This window comes from Echinops telfairi, unplaced genomic scaffold, assembly GCF_000313985.2.
Source record: "Echinops telfairi isolate 266 unplaced genomic scaffold, ASM31398v2 ScPeMD7_3509;HRSCAF=4178, whole genome shotgun sequence".
Lineage (NCBI taxonomy): Eukaryota > Metazoa > Chordata > Mammalia > Afrosoricida > Tenrecidae > Echinops > Echinops telfairi.
This window is the reverse complement of record NW_022107407.1, coordinates 13,059,512-13,073,513: the sequence shown is the minus strand read 5'-3', so window position 1 is coordinate 13,073,513 and position 14,002 is coordinate 13,059,512. Positions and strand designations below refer to the sequence as shown.

Here is a 14,002-nt window from a genome sequence, read left to right as displayed (position 1 = left end):
ATATTTAGCTTTTTTCTTTGATCATACGGATTTACTTCTCCCCTCTGCCACGAGTGCACGTTTTCATGGCACGTCCCCACGAGTTCCTCTAAAAGATGAATGAGTTCCATGTTTCAGGGAAAGGTTCTACATTTTCCTCATTGGAAATGATGTTTTAGATAAGAAAGGACACCTTGATGTACTTTAGACTCAAAGTCTGGATGTTAAGCTCATAGAAGTAATTTCTGAAATTATCTTTATCCTTAGCAATCAATTCCAATAGTTTTACATAGTTGTTCAACTTTGTGTTGAAAGACAGACAAACAAACTAACAAAAAGTGTATGCAGAGTCTGTCAGTACAAAAATAAACTAAATAACTTGTATAGCTTCATTTCATATTATGAGACCCTACCTAATGCGAAAATAATGTGTAAGATTGAAAGCTACTTAATTTCAACCTCATTTAAGATTTTATAATGTAGAAATTTGAGGACTATTAGGACATAAAACAGACTTTGCTAGTGAAATGCAATAAACCTTTCCATGTAAAAATTGAATTGGATGGTACAGAGAAGACCAGATAATTAGGCAAGAGATATCTCCAGGAACTTTTAATGCTGGAAGGGACGTTTTAGGGGTTATTTAATCCAATTCTATAATTTATTAGAAAAGAAGCCAAGAAATGATTTGAGGTCACAGAATAGGTAAGAATTTAATCTAGGTCTAAAACCTAGGGAGCCATATTGCAGGATGCTGTTCTGCGTAGTGAGCTGCTAGACTGGAGTTGATCTAGTAGGAAAAGAATACTGGGGAAATCACTGCGTGCTGGAGAAGAAGCTTAAGAGCACATGGGCCCACGAAAAGGCTTGATTATCCTGGATGAATTATCCATGAAGTAAAATAGGGGCCTGGTTAAATTAGGTTTCACTGAACCATATGATGGAAATGACAAAAGGTAAAAGGGATGATACAAACAGATTAGCAGGTGTTTGGATTCCCAAGGGTAGTGGTGAGACAAGGACTTACTTTCTGGAGGGACCTTATCTTTGTGCGGGCATCCGGATAAACTGCGATGATGAGGGTAAAGCCCAGTTACGTGGCCCGTTCCATCACACCCAGGGGTTGGACACTTGCTCTCTTTCTTTTCTGTTCTTGAGGGATCTAAAAGTGACAACAGGTGTCAGGAGAATGAGCGTTTACCAACTGAAGACAAATGCGATTCTTTAACAACCCCAAGAAACCTTTGCTAAATCAAGGAATAAAGCAGGTGTCAGGGGACAGGTTGTGACATCATACTTTTGCTTAGGTAGTTTTTTGGTTTCGAGTGGCATTTTTCTTTTCATTTGGACCTTAAATAACTTGTGAATTATAAGCTTTTTTTGCTTTCATCCTATAGGAAAATAAAAGGTATTCCAAACCTTCACTCTTGATTAGCTATTTTCCCGTGTGTTACATGATAAGCGGTATCGCTCAAAGAAATCAACATAAATGCTGATGAGACAGTGGCCTTCTTAGAGCACCCAGCTCTGCACGATACGCCTCCATCAATTTGTCTATGAAATTCAACCAGAGAGTATCATGCCCTTCCCAAACTCTTTAGCCGAATTTCTTACTGAGTGCTTTGATCAGAGATGCTATAAGCTGTAAAGTTTTCCTGGTATTGGCATTTTCTATCTTGAGGGTAAGCAACACAGCTCCTTAGGATACCAATTCAGCACTTTTCTGGAAAGCAACTGAACTCTCAGAAGGCACTGTATGCAAATGAGCAAAATGGTGGAAATCCCACCTGAGAGAGATGATGGGCAATCAAAAATGTTTCAGAAGCCGCTGGAGCAATCATTTGTTTTGATTTCTTCATCTGTACTTGGAAACCAGAGGAAGGCTTTTCTAATGCTGTGCATGCATACACAAAATTAAGAGGTAATGGTTTTCTATGGCCCTGTTGGCTTCTCTGTAATACCAGTCAATGGAAGGATTAGAGCAGACATTTTGTCAAAAATTTAATGTCAGATATCAGAATTGTAATGATAGCAATAACAAAATTATTTTCATACCCCAAATTTATCATACTTCATAAATGAGTAGTAAAATCTTTCAAGAAAATAGTTTTAAGATGAAGCTCAGACAAAAGAGTAAATATAAGTGTGCAAAACACTGTATTTTGAGCAAGTTTTTGAAAACCAGTTGCTAAGATCACCAATCAACACTTCATATACTATGGCTATTAAGATTTTTGTCCAGGGAATGCTACAGTTAAATTTCTTTTGGGAATTGAAATTTGGATGTCCCATTAATCATGCCAATCATGATTTAAAAATATGTTTTGCTTTTGATTGAGAATTCGCTTCCTGTCAATAAAAAAAGCTTGGTTTAACATTTTTTTTAAACTCAGGGACATTTTTTTCTTGTTATTGATGTCAACTTAAAATAGAAAAGGGAATGACGGACATGTATAAATGCTAACATGCTTATATAAGAAACTCTCCATGTTTTCAAGCCATCAAATCATTCTAGTGATTGGTCCTTTCAGGTGTTGCACCTTCCTTTACCTGCCCTGATGTTGAAAAGAGCATCCTTTATAGATCTGATGTTTCCTTGGAGACAATTGTTTCTAGATAGTAGCCTCTGAGAAAAAAAATCTGAAGGTGCTCTGGTGACTTCAAACTTGAAATACCTTTTGGAAACTTCACTTACACATACCAATCAAAGAGCTAGCATTTTATGATCTTTTGAGTCATGTTATAATATTGACAGAGTTGAGTTAATATAAATATAAACTTGTAAGGACACAGTAATGGTTTAAATAAAAATATTGACCATTTAAAATAATAAATTGGAGACAGGAGATTTTACCTAGGTGTAAATGACTTTCAAAGGATAAAAAGTAAATTATAACTAATGTAGACCATTGAATTAATTCATTATCATAATGTCATTTACAGTTTCCTATGTATATTAGCTGAACAATTTCAAAAGCATCGTAGAATCAAATCTAGATTTGAATACAGGTAATGTGGCTCAAAACTTTTAATTTTGGGAAGACAACATGAGTATAATCTCCTCTCGATGCATCAGTTCCTTCTGGGGTGGTGTACACTGTTTACCATCACCATTATCCATTAAGACCAATTGCTATTGTGACAATTTCAACTTGTAGCAACCCTGTAGGACGGAGTAGAACAGCCCCACAGGCTTTCCAAGATTGTAAACCCTTATGGAGGCAGACTGCCACTTCTTTTCCAATGGAGTGGCTGGTGGGTTCAAAGTACTGGAGACTTTTTGGTTAGCAGCAAGTGCTTAACCACTGAGCCACCAGGGCTCCTACCATCACCATGATCTTCCCTCAACTTTTTATTTCTTGCCATCTTAATTCATTTAAAACGTGACATACAAGCAAGCACAAAACAACCAACCAAGCAAACAGATCAACAAGCCAACCTGAAACCTTTTGACAATGTATAGGAGGTGGGTCTGTGCTAGACTTGGCTTGCTATTACTATTAGCCATCATTAGTTTTAGAGTGAATGATTGAATAGAAGAGAGAGAAATGTTTCTTTATTAAAACTTCTGTTGTTGGAGCACACAAGATTTTGGAAATGTTATTCATAATCTCCAATTAGTTTGAGTAGATTGAGCGTGAATGAGAATTGGTACACATTTTCTCTTCCTCTTTAATAAAATATCAAAATACATAGACACGGAGGTATGTTTTTGGTTTGAGGAATTGTCCTTTGGCTGTGTTCGTAACATAATTAACACATAATTATTTTAAGAGACATTCATATCTTGGTCCCATTTTTGTGGCCCTATTTGGTTATATAATTTTTACTATAATTCTAACTAGAGGTATTTCAAAAGAAACTTGGCAACAAGGTAGAAAACATTACTATAAAATGGAAATGAACTTTGGTTCATTTGGAAAATGTGGTGAGTAGAAGTAATCAATGCTTTCCAGTTGATTGAAAAATTCAAGTTCCCATCCTTTTCTGCATTTCAGGGTTGGGGGGGGAGGACCACCCTTGGCTTTCACTTTTCACTTCCACCCATGCTTCCACTTACTTATGGGAAGTAAATGGTGTAATTTACTTCACTTGCCCCCACTCCCAAATGGATTAAAAAATCTACATAAGGCTGCTGAGTTGAAAGGAAACAGAATCAAACACATCACAGCAACAAAGAAAACGCAACACCCGTTCTGTCCACTCGTGAAGCCTGCATCTCACAGAATTCCCCAAGGCCAGAACTCCATCAGAGAGCCCCGAACACAGAATTCTAACTTCATTCATTCATCTGAACATGAGCAAGTAACACTGTCTTCCTAAAATGTTTAATTTCTGTAAGATTCTAAAAACACAGCTAGTTTTCTAATATTAACACAAGCACATGTTATTTATAACAATAGTCCTATAGTTTTAAAAATAGATGCGATGTCATACACTTTAAATCTCCCCAAACCCTGATATTCAACTAACAATTCTTTCTTCGAAAAACTAACCCCTTCTTCAAATACCACACATCACAAAATAGCTAGCCTTCATTCTTAACGAAAGCAACTGCTAATGTTCAAGCACTTGCTACATCAAGAACCCACTGAGTTTTGGGCTCCTGCTTGTCTCCAGTTTGGATATAGGTGATAGCAATACCCAAGTTGTCATAGAACTTATGTACACGCATGGAGAGGAGAATACACACCCATGTCACAATTGAAAACCAACAAAACAAAACAACAAGTTCCCTAATTGTTTGAAATTTACACAGCAACTGATTTTCAAACCACGTTCCTGAACCTCATTATCAGACTCACCAGGAGGAAATGCATTATCCACAACGAGTAGAAGAAAACATAAAACAACTACTAAAAAAAAAAATTGGTACAAATGCGGAGGACTTTAAGGAACCAACCACTTGAGGCCAATTACTTCTTACTTTGTTTCAAAAGAATCTTGCAATGGAGATATCCACAATGCCCCGGCTCTCAAAGATGTTAGAGGCTAATCTGCCTCATTGACAGTGAACACGCTCTTTACTGTAATCATTCAGGTTGTATGTGTATATCTGTATATTTTAGTACAGATCTATACAAATATGTTCCAGATATTTCATAAATGGAAATATGTTTAAAATATTGTATTGATGGTTTGGGGCAGTTTATAATAAATTACATTTAAGAAAATCACCATGACTCTGTCCACAATGGAAGCAGTGAAGCAGAATGAATATTCTAAAGAAATTGCTATTGATCTTAGCTTAGGCCGCACCATGCCTTGCATAGCAAATGGTTTCTATTACCTTACTATCTTAAGATAATTAATGTGCAGTCATTGCCCTTATCTTAGGTTATCAATCATTCTGTTACTGTTCAATTTCTATCAGAGATGTTGTCTATGGGGGAGCTTTCATCAATAACTGTCATCTGATGATAATTATATAAATCATGATGCCACATACCAAATCCAATTTAGAAAATATGTGCTTCATCCCTGATGAACTAATTGATACCTAAACTCTTGGCATGCAATAGCAATAGTGCTTCTTCCATAGCAGCACAGGCTTATCCGGATGTTCCCCTTTACATGGTATGTTTGCGTTTTAACCCTCCCTACCCAAAGAATGCATTTTCCCACTGAAATATCTTATTCATATACTCTCATAACATGACATTGAACTGCTATACGAATTTTGCAGAAAACATTTTATTTGTTCTTCAGAATCATCACAAAATATAATTCTGGAATCACTTTAAAGATATAACTTAGAGATATAATTTAAACCGTAGATTAAGATCAGTATAGTTTACTCTAGCTCATGTTTACATGAGCCAACTTACGTTAGGTAGAAATATTACCTTTACCATAGTATGGCTTTTTGACATGGCTGTCACTGGATTTAGGCTTTCGCTCCTCCCCGGAAAGTGGTCGTGGAGACTGCTCCTCATATGATCTCATATTATCCCTCCTGCCAGCTTCCAGTGCCATTTTCTCCCTCATGGCCTTGGCTCTTTCTGTTTCCAAAGCAATAGCTTTCTCAAGAAGGGTTAAATTACCCTTGGTCATATCAAAGACTTCCTCCGACCTGTCCGAGTTTATGGAGGTGGCGTCGTCATCTCTTTCATGACACCCGTCCTCCTTTGCACAGCTTGAAAAAGTTCTAGATCTGGGACTCAACTGTTCCTCAAGCCTCATCAAGTTCATCATGTCGGAGTAGTTCCTGTCCGCGGTTCTTCCTGGGAAGTCATCTTCTTGCCTGACATGCTGACGGAGGTTCATGTTTTGTTGTTGGCTCCTGTCCTGCGGGTTGGTCTCACTGAGCTTTCTGGCCAGATCAAAGCATTGATTTCTCAAACACTCCAGACTGCTCAGGCACACCTCCTCATCACTCTCCTCCACCATTTTTTCCATGAGGCCATTGTTCATGGGCTTCCCTAACATGACATAATTCATATTTCTACTATCCTGCTGCGACATGCTGTCTGCATAATTTCGGTCATTAATATTTTCTGAGAGCACAACGCCATGTCCTTGGGCTAATAGCTTAAGGGAGTCCACAGTTTCTCTGACCACATCACTGTCTAAGTCTAAACTTAACTCGCTTTTTCGACCCAGGGTTTCGTTTTTATCACTCTCGTCTTCCAGGCTATTGGAGGTATTGCTGTTCATCTCGGACTCAGTCCTGGCCCGGTACGCTGCGTCCTCAGCGATTTTGCCAAGATTTAACAGTGACTTGGCCACGAGTTCATCATAATTGTCATACTCATCATTATTGTTATCATCCTTTTCTGGGTCTTGCATTATTCGAGGATTGTGACAATTCATTGGATGATCTTCTGCAAGGGAAAAAAAAAGACAGAAAAGAAAAGACAAGACAAAAGTGGCTAGAACTTGAAGTTTAGTTGTAACAGCATGGATAGTAAGGCAAACACTGCTTATCATATTCCTAGGATCTTAGTTCCCATTTGCACCTATTTTTAAAGGACTGCCAGAAAGAAAACTGATTGTGCCAGAAAACAGGAAGACATCTAAAACATTTCCTATGGCCTGTTAAGTAACTTACTTAATTAAAAAATACATATATATACCAGCTACTAGGGTAAATAGAATTTAAACATTAATGTTTATGATGTCTAAATATTAAAGGAAAACATATTCCCCTCATTGGTTTTATTCATTTACAACACAACTGGATGCATAATAATTATAGTCATCATGTTACGAGGCTTTCTAAGGGTCTGTGAATTTTATTTGTTGTCAATTCTTCCATAGCTACCCACAATAGAAGTTTGAAAACTGCTCATTATTACAGTGCTACTTATGCAGCACAGAAAATATGTCTCAGGTTCCTGAGGAATCACAAACATGCCACAACCACTGGGCATTCGGCACTGTAAGCTGATATTTGGGCGAATTAAAAGTCATTTTGATACCATTGAAGTCAACCGTAAAGCAGAAGAAACTCTATAGGAAATGATCAGTAAGTAAACCAGATTAACTCTGATTCTGATTCTGATATCCATATTTCAGCAGGAGAGTGGGAGGGAAAAAGTGCATGGTGACCAAAGTCCTACAAACAACAGGGTTGAGAGGAGTTGGTACAACCGAGGCACACATGGTGCAAAGGTTTCATTTGACACACAGTACTACGATTCTGATCCACTTGACCTCCTCAGAAGAATATTGGTGAGTTTGGAGAAATGTGAGAATACATATCATACCTGATCTCTCTAAATTATTTAGCAGACATATTCTTTAAAAAGAGACCATTTCAAAACAAAGAAAATGCCAGTGTTTCATGCAAACTGCATTTTTGTTTAATACTTTAAAAATATTTAAGACATTTACCCTTATTTTCCATACTACATAATTATTAACATATGTCTTGCAAGGGATAATGATTAATGGATCCTCATATGTATTTCTCTTCCTGAATGTAGTTAGCTTTATGCCCTTTTCATATCTGCTCTTTTCTTTATGATTAAAAACACAACATACAAAGAAGTTTTAAGATGACCACCTTGAGGTAGCGAAGCAGTTGACTAGTAAAATATTACAGTTAACTAAAACCTCAGCTTTTGCGCAGGGGTTTATTTTATGATACCCCCGCCGAAAAGGCCTTTGCTGATGAAAAATATTTGGATATCCATATATCAATAACAGAAAATGGCGTTCTTGCTAGCCCAAACATGGAATAAAAAATTTAACCTGATACATTTTTCTACACACCAGCAAAGCAAATCCCTCATTCATTCATCACAGAGCATCACTAATCACAGGGAATAGACATTGGCTCTCCTCTGAGTCATTTCCCCAGGTCGCTTTCTTTAGTTTCAGGATAGAGGCATCCCCAGAGATCAGCGAGAGGAAAGAAAACTGGTGAAAGGAAACCAGTGAATGCCATTAGACACCTTCTGAGCAACATGACCTCGTGTGTACCTCGTCATAGCCTAAGGCTCGAACACCCAGCGATGGAAGTCAATCCTGTCCTAAATTATATTCTTCTCTCAAGTTATGCACTTGCATTCTTACATTAAAAAGCTGTATTTAGAGTACTGCCCTCATGATAAATGGGTCACTGATGTCTTCACAATATCGTTGTGGATTTTGATGGCCAGAATGACTGAAGAAACTATGAAGAACCAATTACAGGGGGATTTGTGGTTCAAAAATGAGAAGCACATGCAAGGCTTTGAGATATTTTGAAAGTCGAGGCAAAGAAGAGGCCACGGTAAGGTAATATTATTTTCATAAACTTTCTCCTAAAGTTCCCTTGTGAAATTCATCCTGAAATCCTGAAGAACATGGAAAAGGAGAAGAAAGTCAATGAAAGTGGTGAACAAGTAAAGAGAGGCCTCTATCATCTGCCCTATTGTTTCTGAGACCACAATAAATTTTGTGGATGGAGGATGACAATTGTCCACATTTTTACGTGTCTCTTAGATCGTCTTTTATACCTTTCTATTCTTCATACCTTCATACCACACCAGGTATGCATACAATTATTTGTTAATTTTCCACATTCTAAATATCATAATTATCATTGATTTATTTTCCCCAAATAAATACATTTATGATTTTCCCGATGGTGTTTTCTAAGAAAGCAAATTGAAAGTATCTCTCTTAAGGCTCTAGTTCTGACACACACAGGTTTATTCCAGCAAAAATGTATTTTGACAAGTTTTTGCAGTCAGTGGGTGGCTCTAGCTAAGGTCACTCCGTCAGACTTAAGCTCACGAGGGTGCCTTTAAAAAGTCCAGTCAAACGACGTTGGCTGCAGAGGGACCTCCAGGGCCAGTGGGTTTCTCTGGAGAGGGGTCAGCTCACCAATTCCAAGTGATGCTTCCTTGGGACTCTAGAGGGTCAGTCTGAGAAATGTTCTCACAGGATACAGACATTCATAGGAGCTTACGAGGAAGATGTTTTAAGAATATTGAACACTTCATGGGAGAGAAAAAGACCAGGATAATTGTGCTGAGGAATTTTGCCCCCATCAGGACAATATTCCTGCTTTTTCTTGGAGGGTAGGAAGGGCTGTCCTATGAGGATTTGAACAGAAAACCTTACCTCATGTACACTCTAGTCAGACTTCCTGTTGTTCCCCAAACTCAAGAACACTTAAAAGGTACATGATTTAAATCCCTCGAGGATGTCACCATTGCTGTTTTGTTGGAGGGTATGTTGAGAAACAGTAGCTTCATATTTTGATATTTTTGTTTAATCAAGTTTCTATGATTTGGTAGTAATACTGTTTGCCTTCTCCTAGTCTCTCTGTAAGCCCCATCCTGTATGATCCATCAGAAGCAGCCATCCCTCACACAGTTTAAGATAAAATAGACCAGTTTGCTCATAGATGCTTACAACCATGCAGTTGAGGGACACTGATAACACTATAAGGGGGTCTCAACCACCAGAAAACTTGGAAAGAGGGAGTTCTTCTAATGCATGTTCTAGCTTAAATGTTAAAAATGAAGTTACAAGGGAGGAGGGAGTGGGGAGGGATGGGGGAAATGAGGAGCTGATACCAAGGGCTCATGTACAAAGCAAATGTTTTGAGAATGATGATGGCAACAAATGTACAAATGTGCTTGACAAAGTGGATGCATGTATGGATTGTGATAAGAATTTTTTGAGCCCCCTATAAAATGATTTAAAAAAAAGTTAAGGAGGGTGAAGAAAAATAAATAAAAGACACTATAGATTTAAAAAAAAAAGAAGTTACAGTTTGGACTATTTCCCACATTGTTTTTAATATAACATTGGAATAAACATGCAAATAGAGGTTATTTAGGCTTGATTCTGTTATTGCTTTGCTGCTTGCTAATTATTTGATTCTGGTAACTTAAAGTTTTGAAGCCCTAATTAACTCATCTGTTGTAGTTAGTGAAGAGTTCTCAGGGAATCAGTGGAGTGATTCATTGGGCTGCTAAACAAAATGTCAGCAGTTCGAAACCACTAGCTGCTCCACGGGAGAAAGGCGAGGCTTCCTCCACCTGAAAAAAGTGACAGTTTTGGAAACTCTTCGGGGTAGTTCGGCTTTGCCCTATAGGGTCAGTTTGAGTTGGCATGAACTCAGTGACAGGAAGTTTGGTTTGGTTTGATTGTAGTTAATTGCCGTCCAGTCTACGCATGGTGACCCCATAGAGAGAAGAACTTCTCTAGAGGGTTAGTAAAATTGTGATCCATCAGGTGCAGATGACCAGGCTGCCTTCTGAGGTTCATCTGGTTAATAGGACCTGCTATACGTATACATATTTTGTCAAGTAGTGGAGGACTTAACCATTTCTGCCACCCTGGGACATGTTTACATGTCAAGTGGAGATAAAAAGTAAAACAAACAAGCAATAAAAAAAGCTTGCCTTGCCCTTCATAAAACTGTTGCACGAATCACCTAATGATGATGCACCCTGTCAAAGAACTCCACGTCTTATAAATGCCTTGCCCAGGGTTTGGCTGGTCTTCGTACGGTGTCTTGGTTCACATACAGAGCAGATGCCTGGGGGAATGAGGCCACATATAGAAGGAACCTGGAAATAACATTCGCATCTGAATATGCAATCGGTTGCATTGGGTTGAGTCTTCTCCATAGCAACTACTGCTGTGTGACATTGAAATGGCATGACTGACAGCAGTGAATGTGAGTGTGAACATGGAAGTTCATGAGTGGTTGAAAATCCTCACAGGTTAATAGAATCTCTGAAGTTACTGGTATTTAGCCATTTTCAAATACACCAAAAGAAAAGTCAACTCTTAATTATCTAGATTAATGGAGGGGAACAGTCCATCAATCTGTCAGCAAGCAGCTTCTAAATATACACCATATATCAACCTCATACAGAATTAAAAAAAAAATCAAACAACTATATATAGTGTTTACAATGCCATCCCTGGCTTTGTATTTTCAGGCAATTTGCCTTTCTAGTTATGCACTTACTGAAACTAATAATGAAATGAGTCAGCCATAGTGGTGAAGGACCAGGTATGTGAGAAGGATCAGGATTCTTAGTGCCAATCTGGGATTAGCACATAGTCCCCAAAGAAAATATCCAAGTGTAGAAAAACTCAGGAGTTGGTTTTACCTGTTCTTTCGGTAGTCCTTGTTTTACTAAATTGGGAAAAGAGTTTTTGTAATGAGAAAGCATTTTACCAGATAAGTATTTTGAAGTACAGGTTTATATTCTAAACAATCAAAAAAAAAAAAAAAGCATCAGCCTCATTACCACCAAGTCAAGAGGACCTAATGCATACCGAATGGAGCTGCTCCACAGCTATTTTCAGGGGTGACTCTTGAGAAGCAGATCCCAGATCGAGCTCCCTAGGACTTCCGGGGTGTGAGCAGGCAACTTTTCAGTTAGTTAGTAGTACCAAGCCTATGTTTCCATCAGCCTCCCTCTGTGTGTGTGTGTGTGTGTGTGTGTGTGTGTGTGGCTATCTTGAATTCCAAGATAAACTTCATGAAACGTTAGTTCTAAATTTTAGCTCTTGCATCAGATTGTTATAAGAAACATAGGCTTCATAATAACAATTAGAAAGTAAAGAGATTTTAATAAATGTAAAAAGCATGCCATTCGGGGTGTTCTCTCTCCATACTCCTAACTAGAGAAGAGCTCTGCGGACTATATCATTACAATAGGAGCACTGTTTTTTCAATATTTTGTCTTAAAATTACTTTTAAGATGCAATGCGAATATTGCCCAATTCTGTAAACATATGATACTAATTCTATTACTGCTCTTCTTTAGAAACATGAAAACGGGCCATGGGTAAGCAAACCACCAACTGAGAAAGCCTCACCTCTGACATGATTTCACAGCAGACATTACTGTAGGTCCCTATCAGATCAAAGGGGACATGGCTTTGTAGTACATTAGTGCATTTCAAATCAAAAAGACCACTTTTGTTGCTGTTGTTAGACATAGATATCTATAAAAATAATTTGACTACTTGTAAACATAGATATTTGATAAGATATTGGAAACCATCGTGGTGTCTTATAGACTTATAGACACGTTAAGGAAAGGAAAACGCAAACCATCCTGATCACATCTTGGAACCAATGGAACACAGAAGGTGATTGTGTTCAACAAGTTCAATTCGTGAATAAAGACAGACACACTTGGCCAATTCTTGAAGCATGCATCCATTTGTTCTCATTTAATCCCAATAATGACCCTGGCCTTGGCACTCTCATGCCAATTAGTCCTTCTGTAACCATGACAACCCTGGACCTCAGAGAGGTCAACGATGTGTCCCAAGTCACATTGCTAGGAGGTGGTAGAGTTGGGATGCCGCCTCAGAAATTCTGGGCACAGAGCTGCCTTTCCTAATGTCCGATCTGCTCCTACTTCAAAAGTAACTAGAGGTGCACTATTCTCACTAACCTAGGCACTTAGTAGGTCAATTTTGCACTAGTTCTAACTAGACTTTCAATTCATTGTTAACAGACATTAACACACTTAGGAATTGCCTATTTTTCCTTTGTTTAAAAAATTTTTATCTTACATTTTTAAAATTAAAAAACAAACAAACTACTGTGGTGACGTGAAATTACATGGTACAGATCTTCTATACATAGTCTTTGTAACTACCCCCCAAATGATTGGGTGGGACCATAAGAGTAGGGTGCGTGAAAGTCTGATGGATGGGGGATAGATGCGCCATTCTTCGGTATAAAATGATCAATTTCTGACATAGGAACAGAGTTGTATGGCCAGCAAAAAGAAGAACTAGGATGAAGTATATTTAAGATCCTGGAATGGACAAGCTTCAGGGGAGCAGCTCCAGACCCTGAGGCTGAGTGGGGCTTCCCAGCTCAGGAAATGAGTACAGCTGAGAGTCTGGGGGAAGGAGGCTGCCTTGCAGAGAGAGTGCCACTGGAACATTTGTTAGCACTGAAGGAATTCTGTAACTCTTGCTCTAGCAGGTCAGGGATCAAGCCAACGGATCAGATGGCTAGGGACTGAAGAGCACAGAGAGATGTGGCTGTCAGCATGGCTGAAAAGGAGCCCTTCAGACAAAGAAACTGTATCCTTAACATTTTGTAACCTGTTAGGTTTTCTAATAAACCCATCAATTTTGAGTATTATCTGTGAACTCTATGTGGCCACTGCAATGGATTCTCAAGACCAGAAGAGAAGAAGGGTGCCAGGGCAAAGTTTGGTGTCAGAGTAGGGTAAAGGAAATTGGAAGGACTGGCAGTGGACGGGCATGGAATGGGATTATGTCACCTTCTTGTGTACCTAGAGGATGGCAGATGTGATTTCCATGCCATTTTCTCAAGTATACACCGATTTAGTATGAATTGCGGATTTACTTCTAGCACCAGTTGCTGAAATGGCAATTTTTTCATTTTGTTGGCCATTTATCTACTAGGGTTTTGACCAAAGAAGTTTGTGTCTATTTTGATGTAGAAAGGATAGTTTAAAAATTATTTTTGTGCATGTTGTTGTCTCTGCAGGCCTGTCTGGATAGGACAGGCTGGATGAACAATCTGGAGGAGAAAACAATGGGACTGACAGTTCCGGGGGGACATGGG

At 38.5% G+C, this 14,002-nt stretch overlaps 1 protein-coding gene across 19 annotated transcripts in view; it reads right to left on the bottom strand.

The window, feature by feature from the left end:
- MYT1L (myelin transcription factor 1 like) overlaps window positions 1-14,002 on the bottom strand; it is a 723,101-nt gene that overhangs the window by 180,603 nt on the left and 528,496 nt on the right. For 14 of the 19 annotated variants that reach the window (XM_045294233.1, XM_045294236.1, XM_045294234.1 and 11 more), the window contains 2 exons: window positions 5,826-6,803; window positions 1,007-1,141 (listed from right to left, as the gene is read on the bottom strand). In XM_045294233.1, coding sequence (XP_045150168.1) covers window positions 1,007-1,141; window positions 5,826-6,803 — 1,113 coding nt within the window. The remainder of the gene's footprint in view (window positions 1-1,006; window positions 1,142-5,825; window positions 6,804-14,002) is intronic. The other 5 variants (XM_045294237.1, XM_045294243.1, XM_045294248.1 and 2 more) reach the window with 2 other exon arrangements.